Below are 26,521 nucleotides of genomic sequence, written 5' to 3'. Positions count from 1 at the left end.
GCCACGATCTCATAAACTCTGAAATGTGCCCTTGGGCAAAAAAAGGTTGGGGACCACTGACGAAAGGCAATACATGCCAAACATTACCATCAGTGCGTTTGGTGTAATCACGCACGTCTGCTGATATCGAAGTTTCAACGTTCCTACGTGCGGACATCCGTATATCCCATGTACACATAAGATCGAGATTAAATACATTTCTTTTGTACATTCATGTATGTCTGATGGTACTCATGTTGATATGGGTTGCCATTATCCACACATTGAAGGCAGATTCAGATTTATTTATGACGGATTTTGCTCGACTGTCTTAACTACCACGCACCGTGGGACATAGCCGCAGAGCTCGACCGTCCATGTACGACGCAGTGCGAAGAATGAAACAATAAGAGAAGGGGGGGAACTCAAAATTAAAATATAAATAAACATCAGCAGCTTACCGTGTCTCGTTTGTGTGCGGTGTGCGGTAGTTGGCTGCCTGAGTCAAAGTCACACGGTGCGTGATATCTGACTGGCTAACTTCTTCGGTGCGTGCTACTTTCCGCGTTGCCTGACAGCACAAGTCCCTCGGCGATACCGACTACATAAGAATAAAATTAAGAATATATATACGCATGTGTATATAAATATGGATATATATTTTTGAGAGAATAAGAAATTTTGGTAGAATCAAAAAAGAGTAAAAACATAATATAATAAGAAATCACATAAAGTACGTTGCCGTGGCTTCTGTGTGTGCGCGCGAGTGCGGTGCATGCTACTTGGTCGGTCGAGTTCCGAGTCAATGTCCGGCGGTGCGTCGTAGTCAGCAGGTCCCGTTCTGAGGCAAAGTCAGACGGCGCGCGGTAGTTTTCTGTTTTGCTTGGCACCACAAACCCCTCGGCGATACCGACTTGGTAAGAATAAAAAATAACAATATATATGCATACATACATTTTTATGTACGTATTTATATATTTTTTTTAAAATAAGTGTTAGTGAAGGCACGACCGGCGATTGCTGATTTACGGGTGGCTGAGAACGCAGTGCCGCGAGCGAGGCAGGCCTCGAAGAGGGGACAGATACAATGGTCGGCCGGTCGCCGGGAACTCTTTCGCGGGAAAGGCCCCATGGGCAGCCCGGCCGAGACCGTGAGAAGCAGAGATTGGGTGCTGCACAGACGGAGTCTCGCATGGACTGGGTGTCATTCAACGTTTCTGGTAGGTATAGAATGGGAAAAATTTCGACATTTTCATAAATTTTCATAATTTTTTTGAAAAAACTAAAATTGCTGGAAATTGTCAAAAAAAAACACAAAACCCAAAAATTTTGAAATTTTTCAAATTTTTTTTAAGTTTACATTTTTCTAATTCTTTAAGCTTTCTGCGTCCTTTCAAAGTAAAGAACTATATTGAGGAGACTTTATGGCCTTACAATTTAATGACATTGCACATTAAACAACAAAGGTCCTAATACAGATCCTTGAAAGATACCAGACAATAAATCAAAAGGAAATGACAAAACTCCAGAATAACGTACTTGCGAATGTCTGCTGGTTAGGTAACTAAGAAATCAATCATATAACCAGCAGACAGTTCATAGTCACCAAGTTTGTGCAAACGTAAGACATGCGAAACAACACTGATAAATGTCAAATCACAATTTATAATAAGATGGTAAAATATAAAATATTTAAAATATCATTTCACGTTCCGCATCGAATGATCGATTTACAAATTGAAACGTCTCTTACGACATGTTTCGGTTATATTTAACCGTCTTCAGGTATAAATTAGATTGGTAAATTTAAAACTCGAATTACAATCCTTTACAATGTTATGCAGTTTATGGAAGATGTTCTTATCAGAATTACTCTTATATATTAGAACGAAGGTATTGTTTTTTATATGGCGTGGTTCATCTGATGTTCATTATTAGTCTGTAAAGCAATGATTTAAAGAAAACATTAATAAATATGGAGTAATATAGAAAACAAAATGATGGAAGTAAATAAATGATAAAATCAACACAATACTTTTATTTTCCGTCGTTTACACAAGCTTATTGTTAAAATCATATAAAATCATATAAAATTTCACATAAAATTGTTACATTTTAAAATTGACGACATGTTTCGATATACAATCTTATCATCGTCAGGTCTATCAAAATTAAAATTAAAATCTGGTGTATCTGTTGCACTGCTTATATTGTTTTTGTTTTTACTCGTTTTTACTACATCTCCAGGCTTCTTCGATTTTATTTTTGGAGACGCGCCTGGGTGCCTATATCTGCAAAATCAATTTTAATTTTCATATCGTGATAAGGCTACCGAAATAGGAAATGGAATAATATTACTCTAATTTATAATATTTTAAGGAATTATTCAAATATATCGTATTACAAGCAAAATGAATGCAATCACAAAATATAAAGTATTATAACATACCGGGTTGTGTATGAGGTGCGTGTCCGTTGTTATTGAATGGCAGACAGTAACTGAGTTGTGAGTATCGTGTATGGCTATATATATTGGGTGAAAGTTGTTTAGGGGGTTGGGTCAATGGACTGTAGAATGTTAAATATCGGATTGTTCGTGTAAATGTTGCTGTCGTTTAATGCAAGGTTCTGTTTATGTGTTCTTTGTATATGATATTTCTCTATGGTGTCTCTATGTCGTTTATTTTGTATTATTTTTATAATGTCCAATGTATGTTCTATTTTGTTGTATGAATGTCCTGTGTTTAATATATGCTTTGCATATGCTGAATGGTCTTTATTATGTTTTATTGCTGTAATATGTTCTTTATATCTTTGATTAAAGGTGCGTCCAGTTTGGCCTATATAGGTTAACGGGCAATCATTGCATTTCAACCTATATATGCCTGGTTTTTCGTATTGATTTGTTGTATCTATTTGTGGTTTTTGTTTCAAGATGTTTTTTATAGTGTTTTTTGTTCTAAATGCTATTTTTATGTTATTTGTTTTAAATGTTTTTGTTATATATTTGGTTTCTTTTCCTATATATGTGAATGTGGCCCATTTGTTTTGTTTATTTTCGTTTCCGTCTTCATTTATGTTGTTTATATTGTTTATTTTATTTTTGGGTTTTACTTCATGATTATTATATCCGTTTTCTATTAGAATTTGTTTTATTGTGTTACATTCAATTTGTTTGTTTACTGTGGTTATGGGATATGTATTTTTCCTGTTTATTAAGTAGTTAATAGCCATCTGTTTATGTTCATTCGGATGGCATGAAGAGGCATGTATTATGGTGCTTGTATTTGTGGGCTTTCTGTATATTTTGAATTCGAAGTTATTTTCGTTTCGTATTATAGTTAGATCTAAATAATTTAATTTGTTATTTTGTTCTTTTTCTAAAGTGAATTGTATATTTTGATTTATGTTGTTAAATTCATTTAAAACATTTTTTATGTCTGTATTTTTTCCATCAAAAATCATGAGTATATCGTCAACATATCTACTATAGTATTTAATTTGATATTTATTTAATATATTTACTATGTAATCATGTTCGAGATATTGTAAGAATATTTCAGATAATATGCTCGAGGTGGGAGCTCCCATAGGTAATCCTGTTTCTTGTTTCCAATATTCATTGTTGAATTGGAAATAATTTTGGTTAATAATAATGTTAGTTATGTTTGTAATTTCATTTATTAGATCTGTATTTATATTCTGTCTATTTAGAATATCTCTCACAACATCTCGTAGCATGCTTGTTGGAATATTTGTATACATATTATTGATGTCAAAAGAACAAATTTGTATATTTTTATTATTATGAAAATTTAGTTGTTGGATTTCATTTATTAATTTTATAGAATTTGTTATATTAAAGGTATTTGGTAAATTACAATATTCTTTTAAAATGTTTTGCATTTTTATTGCTATTTTATATGCAGGGGCTGATGTCCAATTTATTAATGGTCTGATAGAGTATGGGTTCTTATGTAGTTTAATTTGTCCTGTGATGATTGGTGCGGTGGCGCTATGATTATAGTATTGTGTTTTGGGATGGTTAAAAATGTTATTACACTTTTGGGTTATTTTTTGTATTTCCTTTTGATATTTTAGTGTTGGGTTTTGTGTTAGTTGTGTGAATTCATTTTTGTTTATAAATTGAGTGATGTATTTTTGGTATTGTTCTATAGAGAGTATTATGATGGTTTTTCCTTTATCTGCTTGCGTAATTGTTAGTTTATTTTGTTGTAATTTTTGTTTGATATTTTTTATTAATTTCCATTCATTATTATGTGTTTTATTATATTGATCGTTCTTTTTGTTTTGTTTAATTAGGTGTTCAATTTTGTCTGCTATTATGTGTCGTATATGATCTTGTTTTTGTATAGGAATTAGATTTATTGCAGTTTCTGCTTCCAGTGCTAGGTTTGTGATCCATGTTTTATGTTTATGATGTAAATTGTATTTTAAGCCTTTGTTTAGTAAATTATATTCATTTGGTGTGAATTGAATATTTGTTAAGTTTTTTACGCGACATGCGAAATGGTGTGATGGTTCATTTTGTTTGTATTCGTTATTATCTTCGATATCGAAACATGTCGTCAATTTTAAAATGTAACAATTTTATGTGAAATTTTATATGATTTTATATGATTTTAACAATAAGCTTGTGTAAACGACGGAAAATAAAAGTATTGTATTGAAACACAAGCATGATGCAATTAAGATATAAGCTGTACAATTGTCAAATAAATTGCATATATCAATTATTAAATTTAAAACGTAAGGTATTGAAGTGCAATGCTAATATTAGGTTTAACAAACTATGTTTAAAGGAGAGAATAACACCGAAATATGTAAAAATAAAAATACAAGGAAATAATCCTAATATACAAATAATTCAACGAAAGGCAGAAACATTATATATAAAAGCAGAAATTAAACAATTATACAAAAAGAAATATCAGTTAAACATATTAACCTATAAAAAACATTTAGAAGTTGCAAACATATGGAAGGATGTATGGTTGGACATAGAAAATGAAATAATACAAAAATTAAAAACCGAATTGACTAAAGTATATCAGAAACAAAATAATAAAATAAAAACATTAATAAGTAAAACACGAAACGAAGATAATAACGAATACAAACAAAATGAACCATCACACCATTTCGCATGTCGCGTAAAAAACTTAACAAATATTCAATTCACACCAAATGAATATAATTTACTAAACAAAGGCTTAAAATACAATTTACATCATAAACATAAAACATGGATCACAAACCTAGCACTGGAAGCAGAAACTGCAATAAATCTAATTCCTATACAAAAACAAGATCATATACGACACATAATAGCAGACAAAATTGAACACCTAATTAAACAAAACAAAAAGAACGATCAATATAATAAAACACATAATAATGAATGGAAATTAATAAAAAATATCAAACAAAAATTACAACAAAATAAACTAACAATTACGCAAGCAGATAAAGGAAAAACCATCATAATACTCTCTATAGAACAATACCAAAAATACATCACTCAATTTATAAACAAAAATGAATTCACACAACTAACACAAAACCCAACACTAAAATATCAAAAGGAAATACAAAAAATAACCCAAAAGTGTAATAACATTTTTAACCATCCCAAAACACAATACTATAATCATAGCGCCACCGCACCAATCATCACAGGACAAATTAAACTACATAAGAACCCATACTCTATCAGACCATTAATAAATTGGACATCAGCCCCTGCATATAAAATAGCAATAAAAATGCAAAACATTTTAAAAGAATATTGTAATTTACCAAATACCTTTAATATAACAAATTCTATAAAATTAATAAATGAAATCCAACAACTAAATTTTCATAATAATAAAAATATACAAATTTGTTCTTTTGACATCAATAATATGTATACAAATATTCCAACAAGCATGCTACGAGATGTTGTGAGAGATATTCTAAATAGACAGAATATAAATACAGATCTAATAAATGAAATTACAAACATAACTAACATTATTATTAACCAAAATTATTTCCAATTCAACAATGAATATTGGAAACAAGAAACAGGATTACCTATGGGAGCTCCCACCTCGAGCATATTATCTGAAATATTCTTACAATATCTCGAACATGATTACATAGTAAATATATTAAATAAATATCAAATTAAATACTATAGTAGATATGTTGACGATATACTCATGATTTTTGATGGAAAAAATACAGACATAAAAAATGTTTTAAATGAATTTAACAACATAAATCAAAATATACAATTCACTTTAGAAAAAGAACAAAATAACAAATTAAATTATTTAGATCTAACTATAATACGAAACGAAAATAACTTCGAATTCAAAATATACAGAAAGCCCACAAATACAAGCACCATAATACATGCCTCTTCATGCCATCCGAATGAACATAAACAGATGGCTATTAACTACTTAATAAACAGGAAAAATACATATCCCATAACCACAGTAAACAAACAAATTGAATGTAACACAATAAAACAAATTCTAATAGAAAACGGATATAATAATCATGAAGTAAAACCCAAAAATAAAATAAACAATATAAACAACATAAATGAAGACGGAAACGAAAATAAACAAAACAAATGGGCCACATTCACATATATAGGAAAAGAAACCAAATATATAACAAAAACATTTAAAACAAATAACATAAAAATAGCATTTAGAACAAAAAACACTATAAAAAACATCTTGAAACAAAAACCACAAATAGATACAACAAATCAATACGAAAAACCAGGCATATATAGGTTGAAATGCAATGATTGCCCGTTAACCTATATAGGCCAAACTGGACGCACCTTTAATCAAAGATATAAAGAACATATTACAGCAATAAAACATAATAAAGACCATTCAGCATATGCAAAGCATATATTAAACACAGGACATTCATACAACAAAATAGAACATACATTGGACATTATAAAAATAATACAAAATAAACGACATAGAGACACCATAGAGAAATATCATATACAAAGAACACATAAACAGAACCTTGCATTAAACGACAGCAACATTTACACGAACAATCCGATATTTAACATTCTACAGTCCATTGACCCAACCCCCTAAACAACTTTCACCCAATATATATAGCCATACACGATACTCACAACTCAGTTACTGTCTGCCATTCAATAACAACGGACACGCACCTCATACACAACCCGGTATGTTATAATACTTTATATTTTGTGATTGCATTCATTTTGCTTGTAATACGATATATTTGAATAATTCCTTAAAATATTATAAATTAGAGTAATATTATTCCATTTCCTATTTCGGTAGCCTTATCACGATATGAAAATTAAAATTGATTTTGCAGATATAGGCACCCAGGCGCGTCTCCAAAAATAAAATCGAAGAAGCCTGGAGATGTAGTAAAAACGAGTAAAAACAAAAACAATATAAGCAGTGCAACAGATACACCAGATTTTAATTTTAATTTTGATAGACCTGACGATGATAAGATTGTATATCGAAACATGTCGTCAATTTTAAAATGTAACAATTTTATGTGAAATTTTATATGATTTTATATGATTTTAACAATAAGCTTGTGTAAACGACGGAAAATAAAAGTATTGTATTGAAACACAAGCATGATGCAATTAAGATATAAGATAAAATCAACATAAAATGCATCAGCTTGAGACTGGGAACAAGCTATAGGGGAAAATAAATCCAAAAACGTAACCAGATTAGAAGTGGTGGATTTGGATTTACTAAAACCATGTTGACAAGGGATTCATTTAGAATTAAAATTATAAGAAACATGGTATGTACAATAATTTCAAATATTTTGGAAACATTATTAATTATGGTAGTAGGTCTATAGTTTATAACAGAAACAGTTTTGTCTTCTTTTTTTAAAAATGGAACAATAGCTGCTTGTTTCCACAAAGTGGGAAATTGTTGCTGAGAGAAGCTAAAATTGAAAATAAATTTAAGAATAGTAGCAAGGATTTCAGAACCCTTAATAATAACTTGGTATACCATCTAGTGCAACGCTTTATAGCATTACGAATATGTCTGCGTTTGCGGGTAATATTTTCTTTGCGATATGGGAATGAAATAAAAGTAACGAAATGGATATATGGCTTTTATTTAGCACAACAAATATACAGCCACCTACAGATGCACCCGATGCACCCTAGTCAAACAATATCTATGCCACTGAACTGGTAGCTAGCTAAGAACACAGACAAGCCAAATCAACTCATCCACATGAGAAAGTACCCTGCTTTGGACGCAACCAAACCCAACAAACCTAAGTTACTAAGGACGTATGCTGTTACGGACACAGCCTAGCCCAACCAACCTGAAGCGGATTAGACGAACGAATGAAGACAACTGTGGACGCAGCCTAGCCCAACTAAATAAAGCGTATGCAGTAGTATCCCGTTTCGGACGCAGCCATCTCCCAGTAATCTGTTTCGTACGCGGTTTACGGAAAATAACTCTGCTTCGAGCAAAGCCTTGCCTAACCAACATATGTTCGTAGTGAGGTCGGTGAATGGTGGTGACCTGTCAAGTATGTGTAAGAAGCCTCCTGAGCATAGAGCACAGCCAAACTAAATTATGCCCATAACAGAGCAGATCGCTGCAGAAAAAATCGTGTATATTGAAATTAAACAAAATTTTTGTTTTGAATCGTTTAATTCATTTGCAACTTACATTTATTGAATACAGGGTAGTGGTATGAGAAGTAGGATACATATGGCTTTGAAATTATTTGAATACCTCTTGCAAATGTCAAATCTATACAAGTTTTCCCTTGCGTGGTTGGTTTGTCCAAATTATTCACTAGTTCAAGTTTAAAGAATTTCTGAAGGTACGCACATCACAGTTCTAAATTTTCGTCACTATTATATTCTAGTTCGAATGTTCGAACGTTTTCACGTCAAAAAGTATGGCCAAACATATCTGGAACTGAGCACGTAACCTGCGACGGACGTAGCCTACTCCAACCAATCTATGCAATTGAGCCTGTATCCTGCTTAGAACGCAGCCAACTATCAGAAAATTAAACACGCTAGGATGTAGCTCGCTTGCCTCGCAAAAATTACCGATAGCCTTAACCTGCTTCAGATGCAGCCTTGACCAACATACGACTCCCACGTACTTGATGCAGCCTCGGCTAAAGAACCTATTCACGCTTTGGACGCACACTAAAGTAAACAACCTATGCCAATCAGGTGGTAGCCTGTTTTAGACACAGCATAGCCCAATCACCCAATACACTCGAGAAAGTACCTTGCTGTGGACGTAGCCTAGCCACACCAACCTATGCCTCTAAGAATGTAGCATTTTAGGGAGTTGTCATCAGACCTCACTTTATCATAACTACATATCAACTGTATGATACTACAATTTTAAATTCAGTTTTACTTAATTGCATCTTTCCTTCTGTATCTTTATCAGTTGTATTGTACTATAAATCATCTTGTATCTTCTTAAATAAGTTGCCTGTCTGCTTCCTCGCACAAACAAGAAGCAATGACAATACAAACACATTTACAGATCACTTAATGTTACTGCTACAGTGCGCCGGCCATACATAAGCAACAGAAGGAACCCATCACCAGTAGAAGGAAGAATTAGAACTTTGTTAGTCGGTTAATAGACACACAATATCTATAAGGGTGATCTGTTAATGTGTATGTAAGCATCATCTGTTGCATTTATGGCTTCCCATCTCATGAACATAATGTACTACTTCAACTTTAATAAGTGTTTGCCAGAAATGTTTTAACGGCTTAAAGATTACCATAGTAAAGTGAACAAGTTAAATAAATTTCTTTATTTTTCTTCTATCTAAATTAAACGTTAAGAATTAATTTAATTCAATTTTTCTGTATTTGAAACAATTTATTATATTTCAAAATTTCATGTGCTCTTAAACATTCTTTTCTGTGCTTCCGTGCACTCCAGTTCTTCTTAAATCACTTTCTTTCAATCATTCTTGTGATAGACTTCCTAAGATATCAATTATAGTGAGCAATTAGCCAGCTACGGACGCAGCATAGCAAAGGACACTGCCTAGTACTATCGTAATATCCACGTTACAAATTATCCTCCTCTGGACGAAGCCTGACACAACAAACCTATGCAAGTAAGGCAGTAAGCTGCTATGGACGCGGCCTTCAACACAGTCGATCTCTTCGGACAGAGCCTTGTCAACCCAACCTGTGATTTATTCAGCCACTAGGAATCTATGTACGCAACCCAGACTGACCAATGTTTGCCTGTGGTCTTGTTGCCTTCTACGGCCACAGCTGGGCCAAACTAAGCATGTGAAAAGATTTATTGCTACCGCAGCAACCTAGGATTAATAACAAACCTCTACAGTGGTGGCCTATTTCAGACACAAAGTAGGCAAGCAAACATAAACCTAACTGGTACAGCACTGCACATGCAGCATTACCAAACAAACCCATACAACTGACAAGGCACACGGCTACAGACGCAGCCTAGGCTAAGCAAGATATTCACGTCAACCAGTCGCCTGGCATGGACGAAGCATCGCCCAACAAAACTATACATGTCGACCACTAGCCTGATGGCCAGCTACTGACGCACTCTAACCCAGACTTCTTAAGCCCTGCAGATGCGGGATAGCCGAACGAAAGTGTGTACCTGAGATCGTAGCCAACTACGGACACGGCGCACCCTCAACAATTCATGCAAGTGAGCCAGCATCCTGCTACCTATTCACGCAGAGCACGTACCTTGCTGTTTCTATAACCTACAGAACATGATGTATCACCATTTTCTTTTAGCCTGATTCCAACGCAGCTACTCCTACTCCTAGTAAATCCAAGCTATCCTCCAAGAGCTGAAAATCTCGAAGACGCAGCATACGCAAACTACACCGTGACCCTTTTCGGGTGGCCTGATTCAAACGAATCCACAATAAAAACATACATATGCTAGTGAACATTTCGGTAGAGGTGGCGTGACATGTGAGAAAGTAGGTGTGCCTCTTCGCAAGCAGAAAAGACTAAAGGCTGATGGATACATGCCTACGCTTCCGACCTCCTTGTCATAGTAGAGTAGTAGTAAACTATGTCTTATGCAGGAAATGTCTGAGAAGTGTTCGCCAAAAAACAAAATTGACAGCACAATCTTCCACGTGCCTCATGGTGGTGGTCCAGGGGGCAAGTAAACAGAGCGAAATGCACAATGCAACCAATTTCCTTCCATCCATATCTCTGCTTCTTAAAATAAATTAAAAAATAAGTCACTCTGCCTCAGTCTCTCCTTGAGGCTGACACTTGCCGTGGTGAGCCTCGTGGTCAACCAAACTCAAATACTTTACCTACTCAGAGTGTGTCATACTCTACATTTAATGGGGCTACACGCAATCTGCCTACATCTTTGACCGTTCTAAACAGCCAACAGAGGGCACATGTCAATGTCTGATTTCAATTCAGAATGAAATTTCAAAATTCCTTTGCGTTCGACGGACTCCGTTAGAGACAATAATAACTCTACATGATCGAAAAAATCAACTACCTTTGCACGTTGCACCAAGTACTGCACCATACGCCATTCAAAGTAAGCTAATGAACGATACCGCAACACACGCACAAAGAGCCCTTCGCTTCGAGTCCCCTCCAGAACACGCCGCGTCCACTGGTACGTGTCCGATGCACTGGCGTACATGAAACACAAACACAGAATATAAGTCAAACATACCAACCACCGATCGCCAATGCTCAGAAATGACATCGATAAAATGGAAAGAAAACAAACCTTTTAACAGTATCGGCCTTTCTGAAGTTAAAATGGGGAGGTTCTTGGTGTCATTACATCCACCGGCAATCCCATTTTATGTAAACTGGATGTAAATGAACAATGATAAGGAGATATAAATACAATATCAATTTCAAAAGAATCAAACATGAGCAAACATTTACAAAGTTCAAAACCACAACAACGAAGACTCAAACGATATCTCAACCTCTCACAAGAAATAAATAAAACACTCTCTCAAAAAAGAGAAACTCGGCCTCAGTCTCTCACCGAGAGATAGGGCAGCTATCTTACCTATCCTAGAAAGCCCCTTTCTTGACCAAATTAAAATACCAATGCCAAACACATAAAATGAAGGCAGAGCTACCTCCAATGGAAAACATGGTAGAATACTATTATTATTATTATTATTATTATTCAGTGTTCTGTCTTACAACAGGTCCATTGCTTTGCCCAAAAAGAACTCTCCAGTTTTCCCTATTCTCAGCTTCTCATTTTAATTCCTGGAACTTCATCTTCTTTCCTTGTTTCAGATCGTCGGTTAGCTGTATCAGTCTTCTTCCCAGTCCTCGCTTTCCTTCAACCTGACCTTCGATGATGTCACTCAGTAACCCATTCCTTCTCGTAATGTCCGAGCCAGTTACCTTTCCTTCGTGTAATCGCCTGCAGAATGTTTCTTTGCTCGTCGACTCTCCTCAATACTTCTTCGTTGGTAACTCGATCCGTCCACCTGATCTTCTCTATTCTTCTCCAACACCACATTTCAAAACTCTCCAGGTATTTCTGTTCCTTCATCCTGAGTGTCCAGGTCTCTGCTCCATACGTAACACTTCACTAGTTTCTTCTTCATCTCCAATCCCAACTTGTTAGTGAGAAGTATCCTCTTCTTGACGGAAAACTGCCTTGGCCATGGCTATCCTTGCTTTTACTTCCTTGGTGCATAGGGCGTCCGTCGTGATTATGCTTCCCAAGTACTTGAAATTCTCCACATTCTCCAGCCGTTGGTTTCCAACTACAACGTTCTGCTCTCGGTGCCATCCTCATTACCTTTGATTTTTCAATGTTGATTTCCATTCCATACTCTCTACCTGTTACCACTAACTTGTCCATCATGTTCTGTAATTCCTCCTCTTCCTTCGCCAATACTACCAAGTCGTCTGCATACTTTACAGTCATTATCATCTTCCTCCAATTTTGAAGTCTCCACAGCTTCCTTGGCAAGCCATTCCCCGTACAGGTTAAAAATAAGTGGTGATACGCAGCATCCCTGTCTTACACCTCTACCTATCTCAACGCTGTTGGTGTCTCCTGAGTCCAGTCTCACGTTGACTTTCTGCTGCATGTACAGGTTTTCGATTAGTCTTCTATCTCTCCAATCAATTCCAATTCTCTGTAGGATCCTCATTAATTTCTTCCATTTTACTCGATCGAAAGCCTTCTTCCTGTCGATGAAGCAGACACATACTTCTTCCTTGACATCGAGAACTCTCTCTGAAATTATTCTCATAACTCCGATGGCATCTCTGGTTCCTCTTCCTCTCCTGAATCCAAATTGGTCGTCTCCCATCACTCTTCTTTGCTAGTCTTTTAGTCAGTATGGTAGAATACTAACATCAAACAATTAAAGAAATACATGTCTTTGACGGCCCCTACACCTCATGTAAAGCAAATAAATTCACATTCCATTTTGAGAAGACATTTTTTGTCATGGGTCTATTTTAGGTTAAGACAGTGAAGCAACCTTATTATATTATTAGGTCTGCCAGTACTCCACACCACACCCTAATACTGTCCTTCAAACTGTGAAACTTGTTCCAATGCAGATATCAAAACATCTTGTAAACATAAACAAGATCTTTACCTAAATTGACAGGTATTTCTACTTACAGACCAGTTTCATTACCAACGGCATTCTCTAAAAAATTTTCAAAAAGACATGCAACAACGTGCTATTGAATTTTACACACAAAATCTTAAGTGAACTAAATAATGAAGTGCATGTTGGTGGAATATTTCGCTATCTTGCCAAAGAATTTGATTGTGTGAATCATGAATTAGCACATCTGATAATCATATTTCTCGTATACTTACACAATGCATGTCAAGTTGACACAGAGATAAATCTCTCGCAGACATGAGGTCCTTCGTGATAACAGCCGATTGATTTCCTGTCGTCATATCAGTGAGCCACCATAGTGTTTCTGCACATACTCCACTCTTTTCCTGGCAAGCAGTAGTCATGTCAGGTGACGCATCCTTCAACCTCAGTAAAGTCCCATGGATCAATCAAGCTTCTTCTCTGCAGCTATTACCAGAAAAAAAATGCAATCACATTCAACACATCACCTAATTTAAAGGTTTCATAACCGATCCCCTTGCTCAAAATTAACCAAAAGCACAGAAAATATCCCAGCAGCTCCGGTCACTGTGCACAATACTCACACGTCAACAAAACTAAATTCCTCACCTTGGCAATTACTCACTTATTAATTAGTAAACACATCACATTAAAGGCTCCACAGCACTACACACATCACACATGTAACAAAACCACTCATTAACAAAACCTTATCACAAATAGTCACCACCCTCGTCTACAAGATATACCTAACCTCCAATTTTGATGTCCTATGAACAATATATTCACTAGAGAATCATGAATGCCTCTAGCATACCACAGATACTGCAATTATGCCAATCTCTCACCGCACATAGGTCTTTCAACATATCAAATCTCACATTTAAGTTCACAACATCTGAAGTACCTAATAAAATTGGACAGACTCATCTCTCTCACACGACAACCACATCAAATACATTCTAATGCTCATGTACTCACACAACGAATGCCTCGTTCAGACTGATATCAGTTTCTTGCGGATACGATGTTCCTTCTTTGTCCCAGCAGGTTTAATCTTCTGACATCAAGTCGGTCCGCCAACTGTTGCCGCACGTACTTCAATGCTTGTCTGGCTGGCAGTACGCAGGTCACGTGACAAACAGCATGGTGCTCAGTAGAATCTGAAGGATCATTCTGTTTCTCGTAATCTGCTACTCCCAGAAAGAGAAAATACAGTCACATTCAAGAAATCAAGACATCACACTCTTCTAAGAGCACACAGTTTTACTTCACCAAGCAGTTAACACTCCTACCTTAGCCAATGAACAAGCACCTTCCATTTTCAGAAGACAAATTCTGTCAAGTTCATTACAAACCCATTCACAAGTTAACTTTAAATACGGGTCACAACCAGCGACCTGACAAATTCTGAACTCCCTCACTCACAGATTCATACTGGAGACTTTCTTTCCTCCCCCCCCCAGCAAATTTAAAGCATTCGCCAAGTGGGCCATTATTCCACACGTCATAATACTGCAACTACAAACTCTACAACTCACACACATCACGTCAGTCCCACGCAACTTCTGTTGCCACTGATTCAGTGGATATTTAACGAACAGTTCGCTTGCCGTCTGTTTGGAGCCGAGGATGTTGATCGCTGTCTCCAAGATACACGGCTCCCTCTCCTCGTGCCCCATTATGACAGCAAGGGAGTCTACAAACACCAGTCGGTCCATGCCCCTCAGGTTCGCCTGTTTTGATGTCATGGAGAAAGGACCTAAATGAAAGATTAAGAAATGGCAAGCCACTACAACACAGCCAACATCTGTAGCACTTCTACTACTAAGGTGAATTCAACCGACAAGGGGCAAGAGGTAGCCGTAGCAATTAGATTTTTTTTTTCCATATCACCATCAGTAATGCCACTTTATCATACCTTCTGGAAGCAAAGGTGGAAACTTCACCATCAGTAATATAAATTGTTTCAATGTTGAACAATCTAAATTTATAAAACTGAACTCACCAGCTACCTGAGATATCGCCACCATTGTGTAGTGACAAACAAGGAACACACCGTCGTAACTCTTTCATGGCTGCAGCAACAAACACTCTACCAACATACACAACAGGCCTTACTGGCTTTTCCAGATATGAAGCAGACGCTTTCAACAAGTTCACATACTAAATGTGGTTTTAAGAGAGATTTCAGGTTCTCACAGTGGTCTTTGGGTTCTAACACCACTTGGACTTACAGAAAACCAACACAGATTATGATTTTTAAACATTTAATGGTTCGCTATATCAGCTGCAGTTATCCTTGTGACTAAGCGCAATGCCATGAGGCAGTGGGAGCATGGAGGTACACTCCATGCATTCTCAATTATAGAACAATGTGGAGGTCAGCCTCAAAATGTGGTTCCTTAAACTGGCAGAGAAAAATCACGTTCTTCAGTGTTTCTTTGTAGTCTCAATAGAAGAAATAGACAAGTTCTTTATTTCATTAAAACCATTTACTACTTTTCAGGAAAAAAGGTCTTCTTCTTTCAATAATGGCATTGCAATTCAGAAAATAAGTTTATTAAACAATTTACTCAAATGGATGAACTTGCCTGTGACTGCCATCTGGTGAGTGGCTCTGGCTTGCTTGTCCTGCAATCTGCACGCAATCCCATGGACTGCGGAGATCTCCACATGTGGATCATCAGAACTGCAACGGCGAATCACAATGAGTACAGATAATTACACTCACATCCTAATGTTCAGTGTACAAAATGTTGGTCACAACAGTGGCCAATGCAGTAGCTGCTTCCTAAATCAGCAACTGATGTAAAAGGGACAGAGAAAATGGGAAATCTGGGTTTATGATATGAGAAAGAAATACATTACGTGCAGATGCCTCCTGGTACTGGCAGGATACTAAACACAAACTAATTGTGATACAGCCTCTAACAGGCTCACTGTACCAGTAAATAATGAGTTCTGGGTGCTCAGAGAAAGATCTATACCAGTGCCTCATAGACTGCCATGGGACTCGCTTACAATTCTGCGTTGAAAAGCCAGTGATTAACAATCTGTTATGTCATGTTAGTACCATCAGGCTGGAAAAACATCTTTTATTTTGTACACTTTTTTAATATCAAGAATGAGGTTAGTTTTACAATATTCTTCTGCCTCCAACTGCTCTTATATACCTTGGACAGGAGAAAAGCTGCTGCACTGTATTCTCATCTTCATTAAAATTCAGGGATGCCACCAAGAAACAGCAAATTATTTCCCAGCACTGACGACGGTAACGGATCCGTCGTGCTTGACTTCAGAGCAATACATGCTGTCTCCACGACCTGGAAAACACAAGCAACAGTTTCAAGTTATAACGAGTGACAACGCAGGCCACATTCACTGGTAAGGGAAGTCAAATGTTTTAGTTACAGTAACTTTCAAGTACTGCACTTACTGTAATACTCTAAACACCTTTTCTCCACATCAGGGCGCATGTCATATTTATTTCCAGAACCTTTGGGTTTCATGGACACCAACATATCATTGACTAGACTTTTATTTTGTAAGTGGAGTTTGACAAATCTCAACAATAAAATAAAAATTAATTACAAGTATATAATTTTTCTATAGTCTATGCTAACCGTAATAAACGTCAAAAAGGAACGTATTATACGCGTATCAAGTCATTTAATGATCTTCCACCAACAATTAAAACTCTAAATGATTTAAAGGTGTTCAAGCCTGCATTTAAATTATTTTTCATACTTGAATTGCAGAATCTGAAGGTTATGTACATTCACGTGTGAAACACATCCTTGTAATTGTGTCAAAAGTACTGAAGTTTATATGTATTGTATGAAATAATTTGTTCTCCATCCTTTGGTTTAGTCCTAAGAAGGATCTATGGAATGTAAATAAACTCTACTCTCTAACATACCTGAACAATGCAATTCCTTATCCAAGTCACAAACACTACAGGTGCTTCGTTCTGTCTGGTTCTTCACATCTCCAACTCCAAAAAAGCTGCTTCCCCATCACGCACACAACTGATCTTCTGAAACGCTGATATTCAGACAAATTAGTCCTCCATGTCTTCGTTGATACCAGTAAACACACACTACAGCTACAGTTCACATGAAAGTTGCTACTCAGTACATCCCCTGATCTCAAACTACTCTTTGAGACAGACTAGGCACTCCCACTAAATCTATAACCGTACACCTCCTCGGAAAGCAAGGTAATCGCACGAGGGCCTGAGGTCTTCCTTGTGGCATTGTGAGGCATGCTACGAACACCCCATACTTGGTCACTAGGAATCAAAAGTGGGCAACGGCTATAGTATCCCACATGCTTGCAGGCACTCCTACCTGAAACAATACCAAATACCAAAATAAATATCCGCATTGTGACACCAGTCGTAACTGCTACTACGAATGCACTCTACACCTCATCAATAATCAACTGGCCAACTAAACCAACCCTCCATGCAACCAAAATATTTCACACATTACGTCCTTCACACAAGGGAAAGATGACACACATCAATTCAAATTAACTTCCACGCCCTGGCAATATATATATGAGAGTAAATCTGCACTGGACTCAGAATGCATCCTAGCAACCAAAGAAATACAGAGGGGCAGAACGCCCACGCCATTTTATCATAGGCAGGGACGGCAACGTCTGAAAAACAGCGAACTCATCCGACCTCCTTGTCATAGCAGAGTAGTAGTAAACTACGTCTTACGCAGGAAAAGTCTGAGAACTGTTGGACAAAAAACAATCTTCCACGTGCCAAATTCCTGTTGCGATAAGAAGTGAGCCTGCCAAGTGTACTGAACATACTCCACTGATTTCCTGGCAAGCAGTAGGCTGGTCAGGTGACAGACAGCTTTTCCCCGAGTAAAATCCCAAGGATCAATTAAGCTTCTTCTCTCAGCTATTCCCAGAAAGACAAAATGCATTCACTTTTAACTAACACAAATGCAAAAATAAACAGCATTCTGATGACGCAGTTGATTGAACATGTACTTTTGTTCTTGGGGAGGGGGGCACACCACACACACTTCTGAGTATATAAATGTCACTTATCAATGCCGTAAACGCCTCATGGCGTTTATTTATTTGATTCCTCGGGAATCATCGACACATAACCTCAACCGTTAAACGAGAACACCCCCATCATTCCGTAACCTGATGACAGCCCACCTAGATCGCTGTTCGCACACATAAACTTACAGCACCTCCAAGACTCCGAAGACTAGATTCACGCTTACCAACACACACTCACTCTCTCTCACTCTCTCACTCACTCTCTCTCTCTCACTCTCTCTCTCTCACTCTCTCTCTCTCTCACACTCTCTCTCTCTCTCTCTCTCTCTCTCTCTGCGCGAACTTGACCACAGCGAATTCTAGTAGCGAACCCCAGTAAACTACGTATTGAGCGGGAAACAGAAGGGCAGCCGAATGGCAGTTCGAGACCCCGCGGATTCTTACAGTAGTATTAAGTTCTAAATATAAAACGAGGGCAGGACTGAACCGATTTCTGATTTCTGCCCTCTAAAAAAATAATTGAGGGTTAACGGACGGGTGGGTGGGGAGCCGAAGATGAGAGAATGAGGGGGTTATGCAAAAATATATTTATGAGGGAGCAGCCAAAGGTGGTCCAAACAGACATCATATCAATCAACAATCTTTAACCAAAATGTGTTCAAAGCACTTGAGTCGAAAGAAAAAATCCAGCCAAATAAATCAACAAACAAATCTGTCATCTACTGGGCATGAGATTTTTGCAAGCAAATCCAAATTCATAACAAACACCACACGCCAAACTTACAAGTTTACAAGTTTTAAAACCTTTATCCTTGCTTAACACACCACAAGCACAGAAAATACCCCGGCAGGTCACAGCACTACATAACAAAAACCAAAATCACTTCACAAATAGTCTCCACCCACGCCTACAAACCTATACCAACTGGAAACAGCAATAATGTCAATCCCAAACTGCATTTACTTCTGTCAACATATCATCTCACACTTACAATCACAACATTTAAAGTACATCCTATAGGTCAGGTAATTACACACTCCATTCATTGGACCATCAGGTTTCCTGTTCAGATATCAAGTCAGTCTGCGAACACACTCAACAGCTTACATGACAAGCATGCAGGTTTGATGGTTTGATTTATTTTATTTCGCTGGATTGTTTCTTTTTCGACTCATATGCTTTGATGTCTGTATGTTTGGTATACCCCCAACTGAGCCCCCTTTTATATATTTGTGCATAACCCCCCTCATTCTATCATATTAGGCGCCCCACCCTCCCGGTAACCCACAATTATTTTTAGAGGGCAGAAATCAGAAATCGTTTGAGTCCTGAGTCCTGCCCTCGTTTTATATTTAGAACTTAATACTACTGTAAGAATTAAGAATTAATAAGAATCCGCTGGGTCTCGAACTGCCGATGTCGTACTCGTACTCCGCACGCCAGCACGCTATCCATTCGGCTACCAGGCTCCTACAAGATTACGATTCTGGATCTTCCTGATATATCGATGCCCTGTTCTTTCCCGCCAATACGTAGTTTACTGGGTTCGCTACTAGAATTCGCTGTAGTCAAGTTCGCGCAGAGATAGAGAGAGAGAGAGAGAGTTGGTAAAATTTGTTGCGTGAATCTAGTCTTCGGAGTCTTGGAGGTGCTGTAAGATTATGTGTGCGAACAGCGATCTAGGTGGGCTGTCATCAGGTTACGGAATGATAGGGTGTTCTCGTTTAACGGTTGAGGTTATGTGTCGATGATTCCCGAGGAATCAAATAAATAAACGCCATGAGGCGTTTACGGCATTGATAAGTGACATTTATATACTCAGAAGTGTGTGTGGTGTGCCCCCCTCCCCAAGAACAAAAGTACATGTTCAATCAACTGCGTCATCAGAATGCTGTTTATTTTTGCATTTGTGTTAGTTAAAAGTGAATGCATTTTGTCTTTCTGGGAATAGCTGAGAGAAGAAGCTTAATTGATCCTTGGGATTTTACTCGGGGAAAAGCTGTCTGTCACCTGACCAGCCTACTGCTTGCCAGGAAATCAGTGGAGTATGTTCAGTACACTTGGCAGGCTCACTTCATATCGCAACAGAAACCTGACCTGCCTACTGCTTCCTCAATTTATTTTTATGTTTTGCCGTATCACAATGTTGTTGCACATTAAATCCCTTACCAGCTGTAACATTAACTTCACAAAGTTTACAGAACAGAATTGTTCCATCAGAACTAAAATATTCCTCACCGAAATCTTTAATGAAAGCTCTTAACTTTGCACTTTCAGAACACCACTTTTGGCATCTGAACTAAATGAAGGATTCACTGTAAATGCCCGAGAAATGTAGTTTCAAGTAAGAATTTCATACCCAAAATATGAATTTTATCCTCAAAATATAACAAAAATGATCCTAACCATGAATCACCAGTATTGTTCCCAACAAACTGTGGTCAACCAGTGTCCTTGAAGATCTAAACATGATTTTGTGATTGTAAATAAAATTTTCATGAAGCAGAGTCCTTGAGAAGCTAATAGTAGATCATACAGTAAAGACTGCACCAAACCCTTAATTTAGTATGACTCCTTCTTGTTCCTGTACGAACAAATATCTTTGAACAGAATGAGCAGTTGATTGATCCACTGGTTGCTTAGCCGCCTGACTGTGATTAAGAGATCAAGTGGCTAAAAGGGTGAATGAACTGACTAATTGATTCGTAGGCTATTTAATAATTATATTTCAACCGTACAAATTACTTAATACTAAATGGGATTAGGATTATTGTGAATGGAGGATCCAAGACATGAAATTGTAATCTGAACAAAATTAAACAAACAGCGATGCAAATACATAGTAATTAAATGGCTAATTTGAAGGAAAAAAAACATGCACAAACAATATTGATTATATAACTATCCACTGCTAATACTAAAGTGCCACTACATTCCTTGGGCAACACCAACCACCCACTGGTTTCTTGATTTGAACACTTTCCCAAAAAAACAGCACAATTCATGAAGCTCCTCATTATGTAATTTTCTCTCGCTGCCTGTATGTTTCTCTTAGTTACATGTATTCTGCTCATCACAGACATCAGTGCAAGACACCAAGTTTAACACCCACACAAAACAGCAGGTGAAATAAGTAGCCATTATTATCTGTAATTAAGAACTTTTCCAAAAGCAGGAACTTTGAACAATGAAGCATGAACTGGCCTTCAACCTAATAGAGGAAATAAATGTCTTAAATATACTGTCTCTTAGTATAACGATATTGCACAGTTCAGTATCACCTCACAATTGAATAAATATAGTCATTTCTTTCACTCTGATGTTGGAAACATACATGGCACCTATCACACCGTGCAAAGACGTCCATTCGACACAGCCCACACTGACAGGTTAATATTTCCCACTTATAGGACCACAGTTCCCTTGTTCTGTAGTGTCCTCTGTATCAATGAAACATTATGTCCATGTGACCATGCACTCTTTCTCCTACACAGTAACAATTCTAAGGCCATGTGATATCCCCAATTTCATCATGATCATGTAGTGACTGCTTACCATAATATACTACCAACATAATAAACAGCAGGAAGCAGCAATTACCTGGCATCTCACAGAATTAGTGGGGGAGCCTACACAGACAAGACATGCAACATAAATCACATGCGTTGCGCATATGCGCATGCCAATCCAAATGTTCTTGGATCAGCACACAAGAACAAAACACAATTCTAACACACATGAAGAATCACAGCAAGGTGAAAAATCACTAACACACTGTCTGACCGGTATTCTACACTACTGTGAATGAAACAGTGATCCACAGAGCAATAAAATTAATTTAGTGTCCTACAAAACAACTCATTACAAAGATGGTTGCCTGCGACGTTGCACAAACTGATTTTTACATTAAATGGTGCAACAACCTGCAAGACAGCCACCTCCATATTCACTATCATAAGAACCTCAAAACTCAATTCAGTAATGGCAGATGACAAAGTTAAAATGAACAGAAGATCAAGAGAACTGAAATGGTAGATATTCACACCAAATTTCACAAAAACCAGTCAACTGCTGTGTAACTGAATCAGGCTAGATGGACATACACATGCAGCGTACTTAATTAATAAGACTGCTTTATAAGTCATTCAAAAACCACTGGATCAACTGGCATATTCTGATACACTATGATCAGATTCAACTGGAAGATCTGAGGAAACTGACAAAAAAAAACCTCTTCAGTCAGGACAGCAAATCCCCTGCTGAGACTTGTGCATAGGACGTAATTCATTTGAGAAACAGGAGTGCTAACACCACACTGCTATAATTTACTGGTAGAATCACTCCTTCCCAAACGAGGATTTGCACAGAATAGTTTTGTCCATGTACTACACAACAATTCAGATCATTTCTTCCTTACGCATAGGATATATTTATTTATGGGGGATTTACACTAGTGACAGACTTCCTTCCTGTTGCTATAAAACAAGTTTGTGTCCCAAATTCCCCAAACCCTATTTCCTTCATGTATTCTAAAACACAGGTAACCCACAAATTTAGCATTCTGTACTTGCTATAGTACATTCTTTTCCAACTGAAACACATTTGCTCATCTTACATTCAGTTCACATATGAATAAAATGGGAAGAACCCTGAGAGAAGGCACAGACAGACCACAGAAATCACGTCCACAACATTCACAATAACACTCACCTGCGAGCTTCTTCGTACTTAATCTGCTGTCGCAAGAACACCGCATTCTTCAGCAGTTCCCGTATGTTACCAAGGTTATCCTCTGCCCCCTCCATAGACTTCACTGCCCTGGAGAACAATACAACTGCTGAAAAAACTACACAAAGTTCTGGGAAGGTCTTGTGATTCTCACTTTTCTTCCAAATCATATATATATAGATAGATAGACACACGCACACACACCATATTTGGCGACTTTGTGTCAGGACTCAGGATCTTATTCCTTTGCCAGGCAGAAATGTCAAATGAATGAAGGTCTAAAATCACTAAGTTAATTGATTAAATAATAAGCTTTCCTTGTAACATAAAGAAATTACACTTCACATAATTCAAAATGTCAACTAGAAATGAGCAAGATGCTGCTACAAGCCTGTGGAAAAGTATTCACTTGGGAACAAGGTTCCTCTTGAATACTAGTGAACGAACAGAATTTCCTTTAAACCTTACCCAATGGCATACTCCACATCGTAGCAACGTCCCTGCAACTCATGATGCAGTCTGGTAACTTCTACCCTCTTCTCCACCATCGGGGGCAGTGCTTTGCAATGTTACGTATATAAGTTCAACATAAACAACTCAATCCATGTTTGACACGTTTTCAAACCTTTTTTAACTTTCATTTCCAATTCCGGGTCTGATGACAGAGACATCGACACGATTCTCAACACAGTTACGTTATATTACCGATAACAAAGCACATCCATATGTGCCTAATAATTATTCCAAATAATCGCATACGAAGTACAGCCGATTAACAAACTACAGTTCTGAGTTACAAAGCATGTTACAAACTATGGAACTTCTAAACTTCCGTGTTTAACAGTGAAGCCAAAACAGTTTCATTTTAACATTGGCAACGGCTGGAACGGTATATTTTATCGTCATTAACTTTTAAATTGGTGACAATGAAGGGAACCGGAACTAATTTTTAAGTGCGGTCATTGCCAGTAGGAGTCGAATTACATGCTTTGTTGCTTGTGAGTTGGCAACGAGTTGGAAGTTTTGATAAAGAAGTGCCATTCCGTTGGGAAAGATTCGAAGTACTCCTGCGTACAACACGTTGGGGAGTGTATAAATTAATATTTCGTTAAAAATCTTGAAAGAATGAAATTTCCAAGTATTTTTGTTCTCGCAGCCCTAGCTGCTTATGTAGATGGTAATGAGGAAGAAGAAACGGGTGCCAGATTGCTAATTTCGAAACAGATACTGAATAGATATCTGGTTGAAGACATGGACATAGTAGCTGGGATATTTAGATGTCATATTGTTTCAGAAAAGTTATCGTCCGGTTGTTTTTGCAGAATAGAAATTTTTACATATCATAGGCCGTTTATGTTACAAGCCAAAGAATATGGAGCATCTCATGATAATATTGTATTTAGTACCCATATAATACCAACATACCTCATAAACTTGTTTGATTATAACACACAACATTCTTTGCAGTACACACTATATAATGTTGGCACAAGTACTGCTCTTGGTGTTAAGCTGAGTGACAGTAGCTTTCACAAAGAGGCCTTCACTTTGGTGGGTGGTCAGCTCAACATCAAGATTGACAGGATCCCTGCAGGGACAAATGTATCTCATGTAGTAGTTGTCAGACCAAGGAAATATGGATACTTCAACTTCACAGCTGCAGAAGTCAACTACAGACCAACAGAGGATGCCTCTGAAGTGAGTTATCACTTGCATGGACCGTGGTCAAAATTTATAGAAATGTTTGTAATTTCCATTGTGCTGGTCCTAAATTATATATTTAGAATGTACAGGAAGCCATTGTAAAATAATGAGCATAAAACACAAATTCTTCAGATTAATAAAATGATTTTCATTTTGAAACATTTAAATATTACTTGGAAAATCCATCTATGGACACCATACTTGTTTCTGTCTGCTTCTCTGATATTCAAAGCTCATAATTAAAATGAACTGAGGACTGAATATAGCTAACATCAAAGCTAAAATTGAATATTAATCTCCAAACTTCTTACAAGTCTTCCAAGTGGTGTTCCTCAGGTTTCACCATCAAATTTCTGCATACATTTCATTTTTCCAGAACTTCTTGACAAATACATATGCCACAAAGCCTGTAATCATGTAAAATTCCTAAGTTTATCTCTTGTTTTGTTTTTTGGGTTTCTGTTAACATCGTCACACACTGCTCCTGTAGGACGCAACAGAAATGCATAACAAGTCTTTCTGTTTCAGCTGCAAGTGGCCGTGACAAGCGAACCCGGCGAGGGTCTCATCATTGCCTTCCGTGACTATGATAAGAAAACCCTGTCTCTCAAATGAGATACAAACCCAAGATCTGCCAGATATGAAGTAGGAGAGTTAACCGCACAGACAAAACATTTAACAGATGAAAGTTTTAAGTTAGTCTGTATAAAATTTACTCTCTAACAGTGCTGTAAATCCATGACAACTGTGTGATACATACTCCAGGTGGCAACAGTATTGCCATCTTTGGTGATGTTGTACTGGAACACACCACCGATCTTCTTGGCACGCTCTGGGTTTGCCGCAACCCGCTTTTTCAGCAAGTCAAACACACCATCCGAATCCAGCGCTGATGTGGATGCCTGCACCAACAATGCAACCTCACATTACAGTTTACAAAGCCACCAACATCATACACCATTTCTGCATGTCTCTAGGAACCTGTTAACTCTCTGGTGATAGAAAACGAAGGTCGAACATTGCCAATACCAAACAGTATCACTAGCTGCAGGACCAAGCCACTTTGGCACAGTTCAAACACATCTGTATTTGTCTAAGATCCAGCTTAATATTATCCTCCCCTTAAATTCTCAGTCTTACTTATGTCCAATTTTTTTAACAGGATTCCCACCAAACTATGCATACATTATGTGTTTTCATCTTATGAACAACACATTTAGTCCTTTAGTTCACTATCCTAAGAATCCACTTATTTGATCCTTCAAGATCCCAAATAATATTTGGTTGTTTTCAAACACAATTTAGGTTCTTCACACAAAGAAAGAAACCATATTTTACAACCATACAAAAGTGGAAAAATATGGATATGATGTAATTTGA

General features: G+C 37.1%; 2 protein-coding genes across 16 annotated transcripts; one reads left to right on the top strand and one right to left on the bottom strand.

Annotated features, from left to right (window-relative positions):
* Positions 1-263: 263 nt before the first annotated feature.
* LOC147870393 (transcription-associated protein 1-like) lies at positions 264-26,515 on the bottom strand. Of its 15 annotated transcripts, none has more exons than XR_015533452.1 (12): positions 25,902-26,042; positions 24,863-25,025; positions 23,420-23,527; positions 18,502-18,595; positions 17,594-18,023; positions 16,848-16,997; positions 16,266-16,363; positions 15,213-15,433; positions 14,653-14,864; positions 13,905-14,118; positions 11,574-11,712; positions 264-580 (listed from the first exon to the last, which is right to left on the bottom strand). XR_015533452.1 is itself a non-coding variant. In XM_087342256.1 (11 exons), the coding sequence occupies exons 2-4, from the start codon at positions 23,463-23,465 to the stop codon at positions 17,845-17,847; spliced, it is 417 nt and encodes a 138-aa protein (XP_087198382.1). In that variant the 5' UTR covers positions 23,466-23,527; positions 25,902-26,515; the 3' UTR covers positions 264-580; positions 11,574-11,712; positions 13,905-14,118; positions 14,653-14,864; positions 15,213-15,433; positions 16,266-16,363; positions 16,848-16,997; positions 17,594-17,844. The 15 variants fall into 15 exon arrangements, 8 of the variants coding, with proteins under 8 accessions (XP_087198382.1, XP_087198387.1, XP_087198383.1 ...); XR_015533458.1 differs by lacking the exon at positions 18,502-18,595 and adding an exon at positions 11,814-11,898; XR_015533453.1 differs by lacking the exon at positions 18,502-18,595 and adding an exon at positions 25,453-25,548 and having other exon boundaries at positions 25,902-26,041.
* LOC147870394 (translocon-associated protein subunit beta-like) lies at positions 23,527-26,280 on the top strand. The gene is made up of 2 exons (XM_087342252.1): positions 23,527-25,135; positions 25,670-26,280. The coding sequence occupies exons 1-2, from the start codon at positions 24,563-24,565 to the stop codon at positions 25,754-25,756; spliced, it is 660 nt and encodes a 219-aa protein (XP_087198378.1). The 5' UTR covers positions 23,527-24,562; the 3' UTR covers positions 25,757-26,280.
* Positions 26,516-26,521: the final 6 nt, after the last annotated feature.

The sequence above is a fragment of the Zootermopsis nevadensis genome, unplaced genomic scaffold (assembly GCF_977971745.1).
Source record: "Zootermopsis nevadensis isolate Lab colony 2312 unplaced genomic scaffold, Znev_1.0 Znev_ptg000282l, whole genome shotgun sequence".
NCBI lineage: Eukaryota > Metazoa > Arthropoda > Insecta > Blattodea > Termopsidae > Zootermopsis > Zootermopsis nevadensis.
This window is presented reverse-complemented; position numbering and strand designations above follow the sequence as displayed.